This window comes from Notechis scutatus, chromosome 1 (assembly GCF_049901735.1).
Source record: "Notechis scutatus isolate UNSWTSFEM ecotype Mainland chromosome 1, rNotScu1.2, whole genome shotgun sequence".
NCBI lineage: Eukaryota > Metazoa > Chordata > Lepidosauria > Squamata > Elapidae > Notechis > Notechis scutatus.
Window position 1 is genome coordinate 257,750,304 of NC_142009.1, and position 22,738 is coordinate 257,773,041.

At 40.1% G+C, this 22,738-nt stretch overlaps 1 protein-coding gene across 6 annotated transcripts in view; it reads right to left on the reverse strand.

Annotated features, from left to right (window-relative positions):
* Nucleotides 1-8,043: 8,043 nt before the first annotated feature.
* DHCR7 (7-dehydrocholesterol reductase) overlaps nucleotides 8,044-22,738 on the reverse strand; it is a 36,849-nt gene continuing 22,154 nt past the window's right edge. For all 6 annotated transcript variants that reach the window (XM_087951126.1, XM_026664744.2, XM_087951129.1 and 3 more), the window contains 4 exons: nucleotides 20,923-21,136; nucleotides 17,581-17,785; nucleotides 14,912-15,043; nucleotides 8,044-8,660 (listed from right to left, as the gene is read on the reverse strand). In XM_087951126.1, the coding sequence (XP_087807252.1) occupies nucleotides 8,196-8,660; nucleotides 14,912-15,043; nucleotides 17,581-17,785; nucleotides 20,923-21,136 (1,016 nt within the window). In that variant the 3' untranslated portion in view covers nucleotides 8,044-8,195. The remainder of the gene's footprint in view (nucleotides 8,661-14,911; nucleotides 15,044-17,580; nucleotides 17,786-20,922; nucleotides 21,137-22,738) is intronic.

Here is a 22,738-nt window from a genome sequence, read left to right on the forward strand (position 1 = left end):
CACACAACAGAGGCTTTTCCCTCCCTTAAAAGCCTTCTCCCCCCTCTTCTCAGGGAGGAGGGTCAATCAAAGCATGAACTACAAGAATTTGTCTAGTTTTTACAAACTATAGATATGTACAGTTTATAACCCAGGATTTTTTCTAGCCAATAACCATATAGTTAAACACCACCTTAAACAAATTAAAAAATAAGACGCTTGAAACATTTTTAAAATGCTTTTGTTACACCGACAGGAAAAAAGTGCACAGAGTTAGAAGAACACGAGAGTTTCCATTTATCATGTGACCAAAATTCTGATGTTTGGCAACTGATTCATATTTATGACCGTTGCTGTGTCTCAAGGTCGTGCTATTACCTTTTGTGACCTTCTGACAAGCGAAGTCAATGGGAAAGCTAGATTCACTTAACAACTGGGTTGCCAACTTATCAATTCATGTGATTCACTTAACCACAGTGGCAAGGAAGGTCATAAAATGGGGCAAGACTCACTTAACAAATGTCTCACTTAGCAACAGAAATGTTGGGCTCCATTGTGGTGAGTTGACGATTACCTGTATTCATAATTTTGAGACATTGGGAGAAGGATGCAGTTTTATACCATTATGTGCTATATAGCCTGATGGTATTTATTTGAGAACTGGCCAGAGTTAGTTGAAAGATGGGCAATTCTATAAATACTTTAAATAAATTAATAATCAAACTTTTACATTGTAACATTTCCCCTAACCTCACATTAAAACCAACAACAAAGTTAAACTCCACATTTTGGAACCCAAAGCAGTTTTTAATTTTTGAAAAGTTTTTCATGCTCAGGAGAGCAGTGAACTTTCCTGACTGTACTTTCTTCAGCAGATAAGAAGCTGAGAACAGTTTTTTCCCCTTCATGGGACACCAAATTCATCAGAGAAGGAAGACCAGTTATGGAGTTGACATCAGTTCAAGATTTACTTAATTGGGAATACTGTTGAATTATGTACTGCTGTGGTTGAGCAGAGATGGGTTTAATCCTTGCTGTGCTTACTCTTTCCTGGGTTGAAGAGAAGAGGGGGAACCTGGAATTTGCCGAACAAGAGTAGCATCTTGGTCAACCAACTGAGTAGGTATGCAATTCACCTAGTCATAATCTTATCCATTAAATACAAATAAGTACTTAAGTGCAATGGTTTGAATCTTAGCTCTGAAAAGCGGCATACATTGGAACACAAATGTAACATCTGGCTCCAACTCCTTCTTAGCATTGAGTTTGCCAAATGTAGCTTCTGGTTCCAACTCCTAAGAACTCCAACTTTTTCTAGGATTGCACAAATCTGGTCTTAAAACTCGGGCTAAACCTTTTTTTGTAGCATTGCAGATAGTTATGTAGCTGCATTGCCATGCATTTTGAAATACAGGTGAAACTCAAAAAATTAGAATATCGTGCAAAAGTTCATTTATTTCAGTAATGCAACTTAAAAGGTGAACCTAATATATGAGATAGACTCGTTACATGTAAAGCAAGATAGTTCAAGCCGTTATGTGTTATAATTGAGATGATTATGGCTTACAGCTTCATGAAAACCCCAAATCCACAATCTCAGAAAATTAGAATATTGTGAAAATATTTTAGGCTCAAAGTGTCCCACTCTAATCAGCTAATTAAACCATAACACCTGCAAAGGGTTCCTGAGCTTTTAAATGGTTTCTCAGTCTGGTTCAGTAGGAATCACAATCATGGAAAAGATTTCTGATCTGACAGTTGTGCAGAAAACCATCATTGACACCCTCATAAGGAGGGAAAGCCTCAGAAAGGTAATTACAAAAGAAGTTGGATGTTCCCAAAGTGCTGTATCAAAGCACATTAATAGAAAGTTATGTGGAAGGGAAAAGTGTGGAAGAAAAAGGTGCACAAGCAGCAGGGATGACCGCAGCCTGGAGAGGATTGTCAGGAAAAGGTCATTCAAAAGTGTTGGGGACTTTCCCAAGGAGAGGACTGAGGCTGGAGTCAGTGCATCAAGAGCCACCACACACAGATGGATCCTGGATATGGGCTTCAAATGTCATATTCCTCTTGTCAAGCTGCTCCTGAACAACAAACAACGTCAGAAGCATCTTACCGGGGCTAAAGAAAAACAGAACTGATTTGTTGCTCAGTGATCCAAATTCCTCTTTTCTGATGAGAGCAACTTTTCAATCTCATTTGGAAACCAAGGACCCAGAGTCTGGAGGAAGAATGGAGAGGCACATACTGCAAGATGCTTGAAGTCCAGCGTGAAGTTTCCACAGTCTGTGTTGATTTGGGAACCATGTCATCTGGTGTTGGTCCACTGTGCTTCATTACATCCAGGGTCAATGCAGCCGTCTACCAGGAGATTTTGGAGCACTTCATGCTTCCTTCCGCAGACGAGCTTTATGGGGATGCTGACTTCATTTTCCAGCAGGACTTGGCACCTGCCCACACTGCCAAAAGCACCAAAACCTGATTCAATGACTGGGATTACTGTGCTTGATTGGCCAGCAAACTCGCCTGACCTGAACGCCATAGAGAATCTATGGGGCATTGCCAAGAGAAAGATGAGAGATATGAGACCGAACAATGCAGAAGAGCTGAAGGCCACTATTGAAGCATCCTGGTCTTCCATATCACCTCAGCAGTGCCACACGCTGATAGCTTCCATGCCACGCTGCATTGAAGCAGTAATTGCTGCAAAAGGGGCCCAAACCAAGTACTGAGTACATATGCATGCTTATACTTTTCAGAGGTCCGATATTGTTCTCTGTACAATCCTTGTTTTATTGATTGCATGTAATATTCTAATATTCTGAGATTGTGGATTTGGGGTTTTCATGAGCTGTAAGCCATAATCATCTCAATTATGACACATCACGGCTTAAACTATCTTGCTTTGCATGTAATGAGTCTATCTCATATATTAGGTTCACCTTTTAAGTTGCATTACTAAAATAAATGAACTTTTGCACGATATTCTAATTTTTCGAGTTTCACCTGTACCTCTTGTTCATTGAATTCAAATTCTGCATAACATTTTAGGTATTAAAACATATTCATGGAATCCTGTCTCAGTGTTCAGTTTACTTGTACAAATAATTTGGATGTATTTAATCATGGCTTATTGAAGTGGCCTAGTTTGAACAAATCTTAAAGTAGGTAGGTTAATGAATGACACTATGCCTAGTACAAACAAGCTTAATAACATAGTTTGGCTTATACATGAACCAGTGTATTGAAGAGACTATAATTTTTGAATTCTTCAATGACTATCTAAAAGCACAAAAGTTTTAAAAAGAGGATCACAATTACATTTATACTTCGGAATCTTAATAAATCTTGAATACTTCCACTTATTTACTTCTCACAACAGAATAAGCCAGTGAAGAACAACTTCAGCTAGCTTGATGACTGCTCTTTCAAAGTGGATTTGTCACTTTTATTTTTTACTTCATTTTCTTTTTATTCCTTTTTATTATTTTACTTTGGGGGATGACAGCAAAATCCTATGTAAAAAGAAACTGCAATGCTTTTCTTGCTCAATAGAGAGCACTGTTACAAGCCTCTTTGTCTTTTTCCTGATATGCCAAATGCTGGCATGTTTTTAATTGATTCCAAAAGAAAAAAAGTGCAACATATTTGTTTAGCACTGAAGCTTATGGCAGTGAAAAACACAATCGATTCCCCTCCCCATTCTTGACTAGCCTTTCTAGCTTTTAAAACTGCTGTTTTAAAAGCCATTCAATGCAATCCATATGAAAAAAAAAATTCTCGCATAGTGCACTGTGGGGAGGGGAGCCTCTCTGTTTTGCTTTGGTGTTAGGTGAGCAAAGAGCTTGCTAATGCCCATGGATCAAATTGGACCACTCTGCTTACAAAGACCACACTTTTTTTTCCAAAACAAAGCAAAGGTTTCCATTGCTTGGATCCTGCAAACAGCTGTCACTTTCTAAGCTGGTGCTTCCACAATGACTTTATGCTGCCACAAACTGCTTTACAGCATTATATACTTAGTGCAGTTAGGTACTGTGGGATTTTGATTCCTGATAGATAAGGAATTGGACTTATGCAATCTAAGAAAATACACATGCAGAATGGAGAGATATATATATCTGACTATATATATATAGTCACCTCCAGAGGAGCACCACTACAAAACCTAGCCAAATACCTAGCAAAGCAGCTGCAGCCCCATGCTGAAGCAGCAGCTTCACATGTACAAACTCATACCACCTCTTGGAAATTATCAAAGATCTACACGTGGAACAAAAAGATTTGCTTGTAAGTTTCGACGTGGTTTCACTATTCACTCAAGTCCCAATAAAAGAAACTCTCGAAATCATCAAAAATAAATACCAACCACCCAAACACCTCATGGAACTCACAGAACACTGCTTAACCAACACATATTTCATATACAAAGGACAAAGATACAAGCAAATTGAAGGAGCCCCTATGGGATCACCATTGTCACCCATCATTGCAAACCTGTTCATGGAAGAATTCGAATCCAGAGCCCTAGCTAATGCCACCCACAAACCCAAACTATACTATACATATAAATACCCGCGAAAACTTAAGAAAACAAACACCAGACCTCTACGGGAAGGAAATAAACAGCCAGACCAAAACTTACAAGAAGCTGGAAGTTAAAAGAGCAGGAATACTATGTGACCTCAAATTCCTACACAGCTGCAGAGACAGCAATGCAACACCGACCTGTTTCAAATTAACATTTCATCACAGCACAGCAGCAACTAAACGTATCCTGAAAAGAACTCAGGAACGAGCAACTAAACGTATCCTGAAAAGAGCTCAGGAACGAGCTCCACAGAAAGAGATTCCAACTCGATCAGTTAAACAAAGATTTTCTAATTCTACACCTGGAATTGAGCAACAAAATCCACCCTCTACTTTGGGACAAGAAAAAACAGCTTACAACTTAGAGAGCTGAAACTGAAACCACTTACAAAAATGACAAACTCCTGAAGAAACTAAAGAAATTGGAACATGACAAGAAAGCCCCCAACAACTCACAACACCTGAAACAATTAGTATACAACGTTTCCAACAGAGAACTCACCAAAACAGAAAAAGATGCCCTAACCAAAAGGATTCAATTATGCTATAGCACCCAAAAAAATCCCCAAAGAATCCATCATATGTGGAGTGGAATCCAGCCTAACTAAATTAAATACAGATGAAGCTGATAGAATAAGACACCAAGTCACTAACATCCTATGCACAAGCAAACCACCCAAAGCAACTTGCACAAAGAGGAACTAAAAGCCCTGCAAGCCTTAAGGAACGACAGCAGCATAAACACAATACAGAAACACAATACAGAAGCATGATGATGGCAGATGAGATTCTGCCGAAACGTTGCTACAACTTTAAAAGCACAACTATAATGACGTGGGAAAATACCCGAACAAAGCTGAATACCATACATGTAAGTAAACTTTATATATATATATATATATATATATATATATATATATATATATATATATATATATATATATATATATGTGTGTGTGTGTGTGTGTGTGTGTGTGTGTGTGTGGTATTCAGCTTTGCTATGTGGCCTCCCTACACAGTGGCTGCATGGCGCTATCTGGCAAACAGGCATCATTTTGGGAATGGCTATAATGAATTGTGGCCACTTCCAAAATGACACCTGGTTCTGGAGCACTTGTACCTTCTACCCCAACTTCCTGAGCTCTGGAGATCTTTGAAAGGTAAATGTGCTTTTGTGGGTGGGAAGGAGGCCCGAGCAACTGTGGGGACCCCAAGGAGAAGCAAAGCATGGGGTATCTCAGAGTGTGGGGGAAACCAAAGACCAAATGGGCTTGTATCTGCAGTAGGCCACCCAAGGCACCACATGCTCCACTTAATGGCCTGTGTTCATTTAACAATTGCATAAGCGAGAGCAGAGATGGGGGGATCGTTAAGTGAAATTTGTTAATTTAATGGCCATCTTGACTTCTGACTGTAATGGGCAGGCTTCATTACAGTCATAACTCGAGGACTGCTTGTATAAAACCTATCAACCAATATATTGAATACTTGAATACTTTATTAAGCTGCTTAAGTCTATTGGAATGGGTACCTATATTAAACTTACCGTACTAAATCATCATTATCTGTAATTCTTTGAGTTTGAGTGTGCATGTTTCACAGGAGGCATTCTGCTTTACTTTTAAATCAGCCAGCAGGATCTATTTTGTAATAAGCTTTGAGAAGTGAAGTTCTCATTTTAGTAAACATAGTTCAGCAATGTTGTAGTTTTGTACACAGGGTTCAGCACTGATTTATTGATTTATAAAGATATGGATTTTTAAAATCTTGACATATTGTCTTTTTAAACATAATGTGCTGGTCAAATGAAAGTGTCATCTGAAATACAAAAGTCCCTATAAACATGAACCTGTACAAATGCCATTTGGCATACATGAATCTGTAGACATGACGGCAGACATGAATCTGTACAAATGAATCTGTACAAATGCAGACATGAATCTGTACAAATGCCATTGATAGTTATCATGCCCTTGGTAGAGTCGGACTCTTGAGGGAGAGGAGGAACAGCTGACAGGGAGTGGAGGTATGGCTCTGGAGGTTGTGAAGGAGGCTGGGGAAGGGCAGAGGCCGGCTGGGCAGTCAGAGGAAGAACCAGGCCCATCCCCTCTGCATCGTAGGACACGCACGGAGGAAACAACTTAGCTTACGAGAGAGGAAGCGGCCATGATCCCCCTCATTGGTGGCAGTTGGGGAGAATAGTATATAAGAGAGACGGTTAAAAAACAGCGTTGCCAGAAGCAAAGCATGTTTTATTTTGGGCTGAAGTTATCTTGGTTGGTGTCCTTTCAACAGACTGTGCCTTGTTATTAAGTTGGTAATTACTTATCCTGGTCCGTTGTGGAAATTTCTTCATTGTAGTTTGTTTTTTTATTTCACCTCTATCTGCTCATTAAGTTCAGACTGTATTGCTTTCTTTTGAAGACTATTTTTGAGCAAGTTTTATCTCCAACTGAGAATTATTGAACAGTGGGACCAAGTTGGAGGCATTAAAGGATGTTTATTTACGTTTTGGATTTTGTTACATTTGTGTTACACTCTGGGTCATCACAGTAGTAATGTCCAAGATTATTATTTTAATCCGTCATTCTTATCTTTGCTTATTTCACTATTTTATCACAGCTGATCAAAGAAATTCAGACCTTTTAAGAACATTAGCAATACCCTTCTGTCTTGTCCAGCAGTTTGTTTTCAACTGTACAACAAAACCACTAGTTTCCTGGCAGATGGTCTTCAGAGGCCAAGCTGATAGACAACACCACATGTTGTAGCAATTCCAAAGTTCAATTATATGTTGTATAAAGAAATATTGCCCTGTCTTGATGCTTCCAGGATTCAGTTTTCATTGGGTTCTAGTATTTTGGGAAGGAGAAAAGAGCTCCTCTCCTCCTTTATTTTATTCACATCATGTACAGGGAAGCTGTTTTAATCCCTTGATTACCTTAGTTGCCCTTCACCAACCTTTTTTTAGTTCCACTATATCATTTCTGAGGTGCAGTGACCAGAACTGTACAAAATATTCCAGAGGGTTGCACCACTGATTTATAAAAAGGCATTATGAAATTGGCATTTCTATTTTGGATACCATGACTTATTATCTCTTAACATGCTGTTGGTCTATTTTGCATTGGATGCACATTGTGTCAAAACTTTCATTGAACTGTTTATCATTACTCAAAGATCTTGTCAGTTTACCCAGTCATCATTTTCAAAATGGAATGAACATTAATTATCAAGTATGGATTTAGAGGGTACTGAAGACTCCAGAATCTTCAGTGCAAATACAATTATCAGAGAATCATCACATGGCAATATAAATAAACTTGTGGTCAATTATACATTACGATTTCCCTTTATCCAGAATAGTAAAACTGAAATACAAATTACTGCACTGTTTTTTTGAATTTGGGACAGGGAGGAAGCAAAACAAATCAATACAAAAAGAAACTTTTTAAAAAACAACACAAATAACTGTTAAAGGTTTATGTAATGCGCATTTTATGTTAAATTTTATTTTTAACACATTAAGAAGTAAGCAAATCATGCACCATTATATGTGCCAAAATACTGCTGATAAATGTATCAAAACTTGTTTTTGCAAAACATTTTAAGTCTAAAATAAGCATTTAGAAAATCCCTGGAAAGAGTCGGTATGGTACTGTATCAGTATATCTCTTCCAGTCTTTGCCATACTTGTTGGAGCATCGATGTTCATCTCTAATGCAGCGGTGGACCAGGAGAATGGTCATAAAAGTTATGTAGAAATAAGGAAGAATATGATTAAAACCACAACACAGGCAGTATGCCAGGGAGCCCATCAAGTCTCCAGTGTAGTTAAAATGGCGGGCCATACCCCAGAATCCTGAAATCAACAGTTTACTGTAGTGTTTAGTTCCACTGGCTGATGTGTAGGCACATTCAATATATTTGGGTTTCTTGCCCCATATTTTACAGTTGCCATCAGTGCGACGGAAGAGATCTTTCTGATGATTGGTCATTCTGAAAATATAGTAGCCCACCAAACCCAGAAGAAGAATTCCAACTGCATAACTGGTAGTAAGCTGGACAGGATGATAGACCAAATACAACCCCTGAGGTAAAAAAAAGGGAATGAAAAACAAATGGTAAGCAAGTTGTCAGGTTTAGTCAGCACTCATCCACAGAGCAATTCAAAGCGCTGATTTTAACCTTTAGGGTTCTATGTGGCTCAAGACCCTAAAGGACCCTTCTCCCATATGTACCCATCTAAGTGTTATCATCTAATGAGTGTTTTTTTCAAGATTTCTGACCAAAGGAAATAAAGTGAGGTTCTATTAAGGGGAATATTCCCCCCCTCCCCTGTGGTGGCACTCCATTTATAGAATTTATAGAGAGTCTCAACTAGCATGGGACTTTTAGTGTTAAGTGAAGACCATTTTATTTTCCCAGGATTTTAACTGGCTTTTCAGTACCAGGCATTTAGTCTATATGGTGTTTTTATTTTGTATTTTGGGATTATCATACATGTTTTTAAGGTTATAGTTTTGTGTGTTTTATTGTAAACTCCCCAGAGAGCTTTGGCTATTGTGCAATTTAAACATTTTAATGAAAAAAAGTACAGTTGCAATAATAAACAGACAGATAGAGCAAAACCTCCATTCACAGCCAGAGCAAGGCCTCTGGTCACTTTCCTCCCCTTCCCTGGCCTTGGTGTCACAGCTACTAAACAATCTAAAGCTTGAGAGCAAATCAGACAGGCCACATCCTTAGTCAACCAGGTTAAGACACATACCAGTCTTTATGCTCATTCACAACCAAATGAGCCCAAGATCACTAGCAATATGACTACCTAAATCTAAGACTGAAGCTGGAGGATTGGAAAATTAGATCGGCATCAGATTAACAGACCCCCTTCTAACACGCAGCCTCCATAATTTTCCTGCCATAATTACCCTGGCCCCATCACAACTGCAGTACAAATAGTGCTTGACTTACAACCACAATTGGGTCCAGAATTTGGGTTGTAGGTTTTTGCAATAGTTAAGCTAGATGTTCATATGATCAGTTTGCTTAACAACAGCAATTTCCCAATTGTGGTTGTTAAGAAACCTCTTGGGCCATTAAGAGGATAGGCAACTCCTTTTCATGCAGGGAAGGAAACTCCTGTGCTGGGTTAAAAAAAATGATGCTTAGATCCCAAAGATTTGTTTCTCCAGCCCGCTGCAGGCCATCCTCTCCCATCTATGTGCACAAGGGAACTACTGCACTGTGCTGGAGAAAGGAAACTTGGACCTTTGAGATCCAAGTTTCTTTTCTTGGGCCCACTCAGTGGCTCCCTTCAGCTCTGTGTGCTCAATCTTCAGGAATCTTTTGGATCTTCTTTTCTCTGGCCTGTCATAGAAACATCACATTCATTAGTTTTCTGGCTAAAAAGGTAGCAAACACCAAGTTTCTGAAGGCAAGTAAGGCTGGAAAGAGACCAGAGCTTTGGAATGGAAGCTTCTTTTCTCCAGAGAGTAAGTAACTTTTCCTGTGTGTATATTAACTTTGAACTGTCCTTAAGTGACAGTTGAGAACTATTTATTTATATTTCACATTTCTCAAACGCTCAAAAACTACTTGTGTGTACATTCACATCTCTGCATAATTTTTTCCCCTTTGGCCAAGCAGAAGTGATGTTGATCTCTGGAACCCTGACTATGAAATCTTTCTCAACTCCTCTTATTGTACCCCAACTTCCAACTATGAAATCAAAGTCCCAAAGGTGCTTTTTCAAAAGGCAACTGGGCTTTCTTTGCTTTTTCTTGAAGACGTTTGTCCAGTTGCCTTTTGAAAAAGCACCTTTGGGACAACCATTACCTGAATGAGTGAGAATCTCCATAGGTATGAAACCGAAGCTACACTTGCTAGCCTATGAACTTCCCTCACATTCATAACAATCCCATCGATCCTTTCCCACCCCTATTTGGAACCTCATCTGACTGACCCGTTACTCAATTCAGGTCTGTTTTATTCTGTACTTCAAGGGGTCTGGCCACTATTCTTTCCTGTCTCTCAGCCAAACTTGGATCATACTCTGTACTAACAAAGTGCACCTTCCAATCACCAGTGACCACAGGTGACTTTACCAGCAATCTCCAATCTTTATCACCCATGGCAATCCTGACCTGAGAAATCTATTATAGCCATTGCTTGCTTTATGTGCTAGCAGGTTCAGAATTGTGTCAAGTGCCCTTTTCCCCAACAACACTACAAGTGATCCTCAACTTACAACTGGCTACTTACCAACTGTCTGAAATTACAATGACACTGACAAAAGGGATTTATATCTGAAGTTTTGATGACCAGGCATACCCCCCTACAGTCCCATAACTACATTTTTGGGCACTTGACAACCAACTCATAGTTATGGCCCTTTGCAGTCCCATGGTCATATGACCATGATTTGTGATGTTTTTGTCAAAAAAAATGGTGTTTATTGCAGTTTCCAGGAAAACACACAATAGTGAACAATGGATTTGCTTAATGACCACACTTCATTTTACAGCTGCTGCAAAAATGATCATAAAATTGGGCTGAACACATGGATGTGCAGGTTCCATTATGGTTGTAAGATGAGGACCACCTGTACCATTTCCTCCTTCAGTTCCAATCCATTCTGGTCTGTTCAGTTTCTTTCCATATCTCTATCACCTTTTAACCCATCATTCACCACTCTTTTTCTCATCATCTCCATTCGTAGCTATCTTCCTAAGCCACCTCACATTACTGTATCATCACATTTTTGTATATTTTCTCCCCCACTTCATCCTAGTTTTACCAGTCTGTGGTCTCTTCCTCCAAATTCAGTCAGTCAGTCAGTCAGTCAACCTATACTTATCATCCAACCCTCCAGAAATGTTATATTGCTGCTTACTTGCTCACATTGACTCAGGCGGCTTACAGGAAATAGAAACACAATATAAAAAAATGAAAGATAATAAAAAAATAATAAAATAACTCCCCTGGCAACAACACATACTTATATCAGCCATTTAATGGGCTCTATCCTGCTCTGGGTTCCCCAGGCTTGCTGGCAAAACCATCCTTTCAGGGTCTTCCAAAAGAGTGTCAGAGTAGGGGCCAGCTCATTTCCAGAGGGATGATGTTCCAGATGGAGGGAGCCACCATGGAGAAGGCTGTTCTTCTGAATCCTGCGAGATGTACCTCTTTAGGGAATGGGACCCGCAACATTTCTTGCCTCCCCATTCTAGTGGGTCAGGTGGATGTGACTGGCAAGAGACGGTCCTTAGATAACCTGGTCCCATGCCATGAAGGGCTTTAAAGGTGACAACCAGCACGGCTTCCGGTTTGAGCTTCTTCAGCGACAGACCGAGACCTCGTCTCTGCGAGGCTTCGATCCGTGCTCGCCGCTGGAGCGCCCCAAGCTGGCTGGTTTCGAGGTGGTGAAGAGGGGGAGACTGCCTGCAGGGTTGAGGAGAGCCTCATCTCTCCTCCCCAGCTGGCCATTACTCCCTTTCCCGAAGGCGGTTGTAGCAGTGGTCAGAAATGGCCGCCACAAAGAAGAACTCGATCGGAAAAGAATGTGCAGGAGGAAGATAAGAATAGAAAGTTTTGGTTGACCGGGTCAAACAGCAAAAGCAACAAATAAGGTACCCTGGAATTGAAACTATTAAAAAACAATAACATTGTTCCCTAAAAAGATTTTTAAGCTGTGAAGGAGAGAGAAAAGGGAAAAGATTTGGTTTTCTCCTTTTCCTATACTGACAGCTAAGAGATTTAAGCAAGACATTGGAAAAAAAATCCACTTTGACATCAATAGGCATTTAATGTTGAAAATAAAAAGTCAAAGGAATAATAAAGATTTCTGGATAATTAAAAGCTTTTGAAAACAGGAAAGGAGAGAAAAAGAATTAAAGGGCAGGATCTGGAAGGGAGGAGACTGCATGGAATTAAAAAAGAACTTACAGCAAAATCTCAACAAGACTTCCAAAAGATACATTCTAACTGAAATATCGCAACAAAAACCCCAGGAAGAGAAAGTCGAAAAAGACTTATAAGAAGATATAACTCGGGACTATCTGGATTACTTGATGATTTCTGGATTCTTGGTTATTGTTTTGAATGACTAAAATCAATCGGGTGGTTGTTTAAAACTGTTTAAAATGGCTCCACTTTTAGAAGAACTGAAAATGAACTTAAAAAGTACAAAGAAGATGCACAAGAAGGGAGAGGTTCTTTTGGCTTCGTACTTCAGTTTTTAGAAATGGAGATTTGGAATTATGAGAAACAACAAGAAATGCCTGCAGAACAAGAAGATTGTGACAAAGAAGGAGCCATCTTTAATGAACAAGTAATCTTAGATGGGGGGGGGGAAAGGAAAGGGGGGGGGAAAGAGAATGGAAAGTTTAAGATTGGGAAAAACAACTCCCCCCCCAAAATAGAGTGAAAAATAAGTATAAAATCAGAAAGCAACAGAAGAGGGAAATGCAGAAGAGAGAATTAGAACTGGAGAGACAAGGGGGTAAAAAGGGGAGGGAGAAGATGAGGGGGAAGAAAGAAAGGAAAAGAAGTTATAAAGGACAGAAGCAAAATATAGAGAAACAGGGCCTATTTAGAGATAATGGGTGAAAACTTAATGGAAAAGGGGATTCTGCAAAGGTACTTAAGATAGTATGGTTATATGCTGGAGCGTCTTCCCGCCGAGGAGCGGGAAGGGTTCCCCTCGCCCCGAGCCGCACGGCAGCCCGCTCCAAGCAGCCCACCCCGCCCATCGGGCGGAACCCTTCCGCTCCTCGCGCGGAAGACGCTCCAGCCTGCAAACTTTACCTTTGCAAAACCCTGGAAAATGGAGCAACTTCCCAGCAACTTTCGGCTTCGTTTTAACTCGCGGGTGCTCGTGCCTGGCGGAGGGGAAGCCCGGAGCCTCCTCCAAGCAGCCTGCCCGCCCGCTGGGCTTCCTTCGCCCGCGGCTCGGGGCCAGGCGCGAGCGCCCGCGAGTTAAAACAAAGCCGAAAGTTGCTGGGAAGTTGCTCGGTGCTGGGAGCACGCTTAAAGTGCCGCCCGAGCAAAGTTTAAGCAGCCCACCCCGCCCGCCGGGCGGAACCCTTCCCGCTCCTCAGCGGGAAGACGCTTCAGCCTGCAAACTTTACCTTTGCAAAGCCCTGGAAAACGGAGCAACTTCCCAGCAACTTCGGCTCTGTTTAACTCGCGGGTGCTTGCGCCTGGCGGAGGGGAAGCCCGGAGCCTCCTCCAAGCAGCCTGCCCGCCCGCCCGCTGGGCTTCCCTTCCGCGCGGCTCGGGGCCAGGCGCGAGCGCCCGCGAGTTAAAACGAAGCCGAAAGTTGCTGGGAAGTTGCTCGGGTGCTGGAGCAGGCTTTTAAAGTGTCGCCGAGCAGGACCGCCGAGCCGGGAACGGGCACCAAGGCAGGGCAAAGCTCCACCAGCAGCGGCCTAGCTTTAGGTGGCTCCAAGCAGCCCGCCCCGCCCGCCGGGTGGAACCCTTCCGCTCGCGGCGGGAAGATGCTCCAGCCTGCAAGCTTTGCCTTTGCAAAGTTTAAGCCTGGAAGCCCGGAAAAAAAGTGGGATCGGCGGGGACTCACCTTCGGAGAGGTCGCACTCGAAGGTGATTTCGAACTCCCAGCCGAGGCCTTTGCAAATTTCTTTTCTTTCCTACCCCTAGATCGCTCCGCACTGTTTTGCAGCTTTGGGGGCCACGCGGCACAGGGCAATTACGCCACGCCCAGCGATTTTTTTTCAGGGCGGGCCGGATTGGACAGACCAATGGCAGCGATTTTTTTTCAGGGGCGGGCCGCATTGGACAGACCAACGGGCCGGATGTGGCCCGCGAGCCGTAGTTTGCCCACCCCTGTTCTATGGCCTACAGTACACAACATCTACAATTGCTTCCAAATATCCTCTTTGCAACTAGTTTATCATTCCCCGTTTCCCAGGACCCTTTGAGTTATGCCATAGTCTCAACCAGCATCCTTCTTCCTTTGTATTTTCCCTCAGTTGGTCTCTGAAAGCCTGCATTTTAGTTTTTCAACTCTGGCATTTAAAGATATCAGCCACTGGCCTCCAGCCACCATACAAAATATCAGCTTCCAGCTGTCTTCACAACCAACCTCCAACTGCCACATAATAGCAACCATTACCCTAGGAGTTGCCCATTTCCTCCTCAAAATGCTGCTGCCAAGGCAGATTACTCTCTCCAGCAGTAGGCCCAAACACTAAAAAAAAAAAATTCCTTAAACATGAACTGCCATCATGATACCCAAGATGCTTTCTTAAAGGGAGGATAACTCTATTGTTTCTAGAAGCAGTTGAATACAAACAAGAGTAAAATGCATATGATGAAATACCTGCAGAGTATAGAGATAGGGAAGCCAAACACAGTCTCCCCAGCCCAGATACCATCCAAAGTGATCGTGGGCAATATCCATTGTTTTTAAATACCAATTTTCATTCCAAAAGAAGTCCAGAACATACAGACCCTGAAAAATATACATTATCACTACATTTTATAAAAAAAACAGGCATGTGAATAAATGCTATCTTTGAGGGAGACAAACTGAAATTTATCTAGATATAAAATGCAAGTCATGGTTTTGGGGGGATTGCACTCATGTAGGATTAATGATTAAAATTCTAAATTAATGATTCTATCACCACTTTCATAGAGCCTTATAGTTGAAGAACATGATACTCCAATGTCCTCTTTATTCCAAAGATGCTTTTTCCAAAAGGCAACTGGACTTTCTTGGTTGTTTTTTTCTATGAAAATGTTTCAAAACTGTAAAAACTGATGCTGAGATGTGTATAAACAACTTCCTCAATTAGCTGTCAGTTAAATTCAATCAATTTGGTTATTTTATGCTCATAATATACATATATTAAAAGATGTATGTCTAGCTTGAACTTTTAGTATGCACTTGTACTCACAATTAATTCCCATATGGTTATTCCCTTAAGAAAATTGCTTAGGAATGTCGCCTAATACAGGGTCGCCAAACTTTTGGACCTCAGGGACCACCAAACTCATAATTTTAAATCCCATGGACCACTAATAGGAATTTTGACTGATGGTGGCTTGCTGACGTTTTCCCAGGGTCTCTGTAGAGAATGAGAATCAAAATGTAAATACCTATATGTGTATTGGTTTTCTGTATACTTCACTGTTGAGGCTTCTGACTTCCTTGATGTGTACTTGCACAATCCAAGAAGGCCAGACTATTTTCCTTAACATCTTCCCGTGTAGTCTTTCTGTTGATGTGTTTGATGAAGGCTTCCACTTTCTGAATTCTAATGAAGGCATCTAATTCCACCTACTCACTGGTATAGATATGTGGATGACACCTGAATCAAGAATAAAACACAGAAAGTGGCAGCCTTGAACAAATACATCAACACTATGGACAGAAACATTAAATTTACATGGGAAGAAGTTAAGGGAAATATCAAGCCTCAAAACTGAAGAATACAGAAAACCTATATCCAGATCACATTTTGATTCTCACCACCCACTGGACCACAAACTGGGAGTAATCAGGATCGTACATCACCAGGCTAAAGGTATGCCTATCAGCAAAGAGGGGAAGAAAGGAACAAAAACACATCAAGGAAGTCCTCATACGTTGTGGTTATCCTAACTGGGCCTTCATCAAATCCACAAAAAGATCCAGCAGGGACCTCTTTCAAAATAGACAGAGAACAAACAACGGAGCAACATTGTCATTCTATACGTTGCAGTAATATCTGAAAAACTCAGGAGGATTTTCAACCAGCACAGCATACCTGCACCCTTTAAACCCAGGAATATATTAAGGTAGAAGCTTGTCCAACCTAAGGACAAAACACCCAGACGCAAACTGAGCAATGTGGTATATGTAGTACAGTGCAGCAAGACATGTGCAGACTGGTGCATCGGAGAAAAAAAAATAATAACCACGTCACAAATGTATGGCACAACACAGGAGAACAAACTCATCAGGATAGAATTCAGCAGTCCATCTGCTTTTGAAGTTAAAGGGTTAGTCTTTTGAAGATAGCAAAGTTCATATTCTGGACAGAGGACCACAGGTTTGAAAGAAGGGTCAAAGGGGTAATCTATGTTAAAACTAAACAGCCCTCCCTTATCAGAGGGAGAGGGATATGACACTACCTGTCTCTTCGCTACAATGCAGTTGTTTCAGCAGTCCCAAAAAGGTTCCACACTGTTTTGCATTCTGATTCAAGTGACTCAAATATAAACCCCCATGTAGCTTCAACTGCTCTTGGAGAGCTAACAACCAACCCTGAGAGTGCTAATTATGAAATTGCTGCAAAGAATATAAATCCTTTCATTCTCCTCACTTAGAACTAAAGAAGATTCTTGGATGAGAAGCAAAACGTTTTCAAATGAAAACTAAGAAAACCCAGTTGGCTTTTGGAAAAAACACTTTGGGGACAATTGTGTCCTGGATGATTGAGAATCTCCATAGACAATGTTCTCTTTAATTTTAATTTTTTATTGTATGTTAATGCCTAATTATTATATACGGTCACAATGCAGGAACATTCCAAGCACAACCTTCCAATATAACGAGTTATAAATCAGAGATTTTAATGTTTTCATTGTTGTATGAGTGGGAAAAAATCATTCAAAACAACACAGATATTAGCTATAATATTGTTTTGTGAACTCTTGCATGAAATTTTTCTATTCTCGCATGAGAACCTATGAGATTTTGAGATTGAAATCAGTAGCATATTGAGATATTTCACAACTCCAATAATTTTTGGTCATTATTTTGTGAAGAATAGTTTGTAAGTGGTAGTACTGATATACGAAGAATTTTGGGAAACTAAGAGTCATGAAAGAGTTAAGAAACTGATTAAATTGCAACCAGGTATAAAAATGATGTGCACATGTAATACACACATCTATCTTTTTGTGTATAGACACACACACACACTTATGATGTATCACCTGAGGAAATGGAGAAAATTGTGGTTGATAGCATTTAATTTTAATCCATGTATTAATGTTTACCTGTAGGACATTGAGAAGTAGCATAGAATTAGTGACTTGCCCATATAATTCCTGTTGTTTTGCAGCATAGGATAAATTAATCAAAGTCCATCCTACAATTCCAGGTCGGCCATTAAAAAACAATTTAAAATCAAACCACTTTCCCAAGCGTGGATTAAATTCAATTCCCATCATGAAGTCATAGAAGAAATTGCCAGTGAATTTGCTAGAATAGAATATTAAGAGGATGAACAAAGTTTACTATATATTAATTTGAAAACAAAATGAAATTGCAAGAACACTCACAAACAAAATGGACATCATTACTGATTAGCCTGTTTCAAATAACTGACTTTAATTACAATGTTATTTATTTTCATTTCAAATATTTATAACCTGCTCAGTGTAACGGGAAGACAGAATAACCCTTGAGAAACAAGAGATCAATACAAATGTCAGAACAAAATTTGAGTCTGGGGCAGAAATATAATTTGAGAGAACATCTTAGATTTGACCCTCCCTAGTTCTTGTCAGGACAAAAACAGGGAGGGAGTAGCATATTCAGACTTGCAAGATTCTATTACTGTAACCTTATAATAAAAGTAGTATCAGCGCTCATAACTTCCAGATGAGAGCTGATGTTCATTACCAAAAGAATCTTCAACTGACCCCCAAAAGGTGGATAATATAGAATGGAATGGAGTGGAGTGGAGTGGAGTAGAATAGAATGGAATTTTTTATTGGCCAAGTGTGATTGGACACATAAGGAATCTGTCTTGGTGCAAATGTTCTCAGTGTACATAAAAGAAATGATACATTCGTCAAGAGTCAAGAATCATAAGGTACAACACTTAATAATAGTCATAGGGTATAATAAGCAATCAAATCATACTAGGAAACAGTCAATATAAATTAGGATACAAGCGACAAAGTTATAGTCATACAATCACAAGTGGGAGGGGATGGGTGATAAGGAGTGATGAGAAGAGTAATACTAATAGTAATACAGAGTTTGTCAGTATTGACCTGGCTCCAGGGTAAATACAAGTACTCTTTGATTTATAACTGGCCATTCAAACTATGACAAAACCTCCTCAAAGAACTTTTAATTCACCAAGTTCAAAGTTACAATTGTTGCCCCCCCGTCACATGACCACAAATTTATTGTTTGGCAAGAAGCCTGCATTTATGGCTGTTTACAGGATCCTGCTGTCACATGACCACAATTTACAGTGTTTTTGCTAAAACCTGGTGTTTACTTCCAGTTTTCATCAAAAATGCCCCATAGTGAATGGGTTTGCTTAATGAGAGCAGTAGTCATTTTATGACTGTGGCACTTGCTTAATGACCACTGCAAAAAATGTTATAAAATTGGATCAGTCACATGGGTGGCCCACTTTCATCATAGTTTCTGACTGTTATGGGCAGGTTCCAAGATGATTGTAAGTTGAGGATTACTTATGAAGGCTTTACAGAATTTAACAGCTGGACAGGTAGACACTGAGAAACTATTGATCCTAATACTATTTTTACTATTGTCTCTGAAGAGTATTGCAAGGCATGCCCTATGACTGTAATTTCTGAGTCTTTTTCAATGGTAGACCTGTTTATGATGTGATGATCATCCAAATGGGAGGTTATCAGAGGATGAGACCAGCCCACTTCTATCCAGAAAGGTTGCAGTTTTCAGGATTAGATAGAGCGATAGAGGTGAATCCAGCTATATAATACAGGTCTATACATGCTCTTTTAGGAGCAGTACAACTCTGCCCAGGGTGGAGAACCTATTTAATTCCTGGCTTCACGAAGTATCAATTCATAAAGTCTCTACTTTGTCAGGATTCCACTTTTAAGATATTAAGTTTCATCCATTATAGCATCTATTCCAATATCTGCAGTCTTAACTGATTCTGAGAATGAAGAAATAAAGTTGGCTGTCTTCAGTATACTAGTAAAACTTAATTCTAATCCTTTAATGACCTAGTTATTAGTTTTATATAGATGCTAAACAACAAAGATGGCAGAAGGAATTCCACAGCCTACAAGACTGTACACAAATAGCATAATGCTTTTCTGTGGAGCTGATTCAGGAAATAGAGAAAATCTACTTAGGAAGAACTTTCTGGCCTATATAATTCATTCAGAATGATACCATACCAATGGTATCAAAAGTTGCTAATATATCTAGGATTTGTATCAACAGAATTCCACTTCTCCATTCTTTCTCACAGAGCACATTGTCTGTGTGAACAAACAAGTTTCAATGCCAAAACCAGAATGGTATCAAAGTGGAATGGTGCACATAACTCATATCCTTCAAGAATGCACGAAGCTGTAAAGTAACCACCTTCTCAAGGACCTTACTCAAAAAGAGGATATTGGAAATAGGACACTAATTCCAGGCATATCTTCTTCAAGAATGACTTAATTACTGTTTCTTTCAAGGCACTTAAAGGGGACACTGCTGATATAAAAACTATTTATTTATTTATTTGTTTGTTTATTTATTTATTTGATTTGTCAATCACTTACAAAATAGTAGATATAAATATAAACATGAGTAAGAATAGAGAAAATAGGTACGATTAAATGGGGACAATAGGACAGGGACGGGAGGCACGATGGTGCACTTATGCACGCCCCTTACAGACCTCTTAGGAATGGGGTGAGGTCAATAGTGGATAGTTTGAGGTTAAAGGAGTGGGGGTTTGAGGATGTAACTACAGAGTCAGGTAGTGCATTCCAGGCATTGACCACTGTGTTGCTGAAGTCATACTTTCTGCAATCAAGTTTGGAGCAGTTAACACTGAGTTTGTATCTGTTGTGTGCTCTTGTGTTGTTGTGGTTGAAGCTGAAGTAATCATTGACTGGTAGGATATTGTAGCAGATAATTTTGTGTACTACGCTTAAATCCAACCATAGGCGGCGTAGTTCAAGATTGTCCAAGCCCAAAATTTCAAGTCTGGTGATATAGGGTATTCTGTTGCGAGCAGAGGAGTGTAGTACTCTTCTCGTGAAATACTTCTGGACTCGTTCAATTGTATTAATGTCTGATATACAGTGCGGATTCCAGATATTACCCTATTAGAACCCCACAATTAGAAGACCTCAATGCTTAAGACAGACAGAATCTGTATATGATAAGCTGCACACATACAAATGATTTTGCAACATTATTAAACTTTAGGAATTGAAATGACATGCTTAGATATTTATGAACTTAAGTAGCAAGTAAAATTACAACATAAAGAAAGGCAGAGAAATACTGTAGCTTCTGGATTAATTAACTTTACCGATTAGAATGAAACATTCAGTGTTCATCAAATTATTACATTTATAGTAATATAAATAATATCAACATACCAATCCTTTGCATTAGAAGGGAACAAGTAGGCTTTTATCCAAACAAATATGGACGTCAAGTAGCCCATAATATTTGCACACCAGAAGAGTGGGATCCAGTTGTCAAAAATGATGGTGGGTGAGAACCACTGGAAGTAGTAAACATTTGCAAACCAGAGGGCATGTGTTATAAGCCAAGCTTGTAGTCCGTTAATCTCATATTTGAGTTTGAAACCTGAAAGGAAACAGATGATGATGATGATGATTCAGAGGCTGTCCAATTCTAAAAGAACTCTGGATAACTAGCAGTTAAGAAACAGAAAACAATAGAACAATAGGTGAAGGCATGACAAGTTGAACACAACTTAGGCAAAGGCTGAAGAACCAGTGAATATATTGACTCTTTAGAACTTTTCTGAACAAGGAGACTACAGGACATCACCCACATGTACTCCAGACAGCAGTTCCTCACGGGGAGACCAAAGGGTAATGGTCTCCCATGGGTTTAGGTGCTGGGAGATGAAGGGATCAATCATCTAGTTCTTAACCATGGCAGAGCCTTTTAAAAGGTATACTTGCTAATCATGCTTCTAATCACTTTTGGAAATTGCCTATTTAATTATCTTAAGGGTTTTAGAGGTCTTCAGAATGACATGTTTGAAAAGGCATCTGAGGAGTCTATGTGTATGAACAAAATGATTGACGTGACACACTGTGCCAGGAATTATCCAGACCCAAAGACAAAATACAGAAGAATGAAAGAAACAATTTAATCCACAAAATCGACTGTAACTATTGCAACCAATTCTAGGTGGGACAAACATCACGTCAATTAAAAACCAGGATCCACGAATACCAGATGGCAGTCAAACGCCACAATCCCAAATCCTTAAATCTCTACCCATACTGACACCAAAAGCAGTAGTTCAATTGGAGAAACACAAAAATCATCAGCCACACTACTACTTGCCAAACTTGTGAGTTCATCAAAGCCTAGCATTCCACAAGCAATTCCATCAACAGAAAATTTACCTACAACCAGCCCAGTGGTGGGATTAAAAATATTTTACTACCAGTTCTGTGGCTGTGGCTTGGTAGGCGTGGCAGGGGAAGGATACTGTAAAATCTCCAGTCAGAGGCGGTATTTGCCGGTTCTCCAAACTACTCAAAATTTCCACTACTGGTGCTCCAGAACTGGTCAGAACCTGCTAAATACCACCACTGAACCAGCCTATGAACCTCTCAGAATCCAAATCAACCACACAGCCAACTAGAGACAGCACCAACCCTCAAGCAACCCACACAACCGCCCCCTAGCAGTTCACTTCCCAATGACCCTGACCTGATGTAATCTCATCACAAGATCCATCACAAGTCTCACTGATGACTCACAGCTGACCCATTACAAGATCCTCACTTGACACACTCACCACTGACACTGATATCCCTAAATTCTGCCTGGTAACAAAACGTTCGAAAACCAACTTACAAGCTCAGAGAATGAACCTTCACCCTCATCCTATACCCGAACTACAGATGTTTGTCATTATTGAAAAACAAACAAACAAACAAAAACCTCTTTATAGGAAGAGATAAATTCTCTGCTTAATTACCAGCAGTTTTCATCTTGTGTCCAGCTTCAGTAATACTCCTAACTTGTTTTTTGGGGAGGTGGGGAGGAGGGTAGAGGACTCATCCCTCCAGAGCAAACTTGGGCATTTTAAAGCCCCGAGCCACATTTAACAGATAACAGATAATCAGAGTTGGAAGGGATCTTGTAGGTCATCTAGTCCAACCCCCCGACCAAATGGGAGACCCTGCACCATTTCTGACAAAT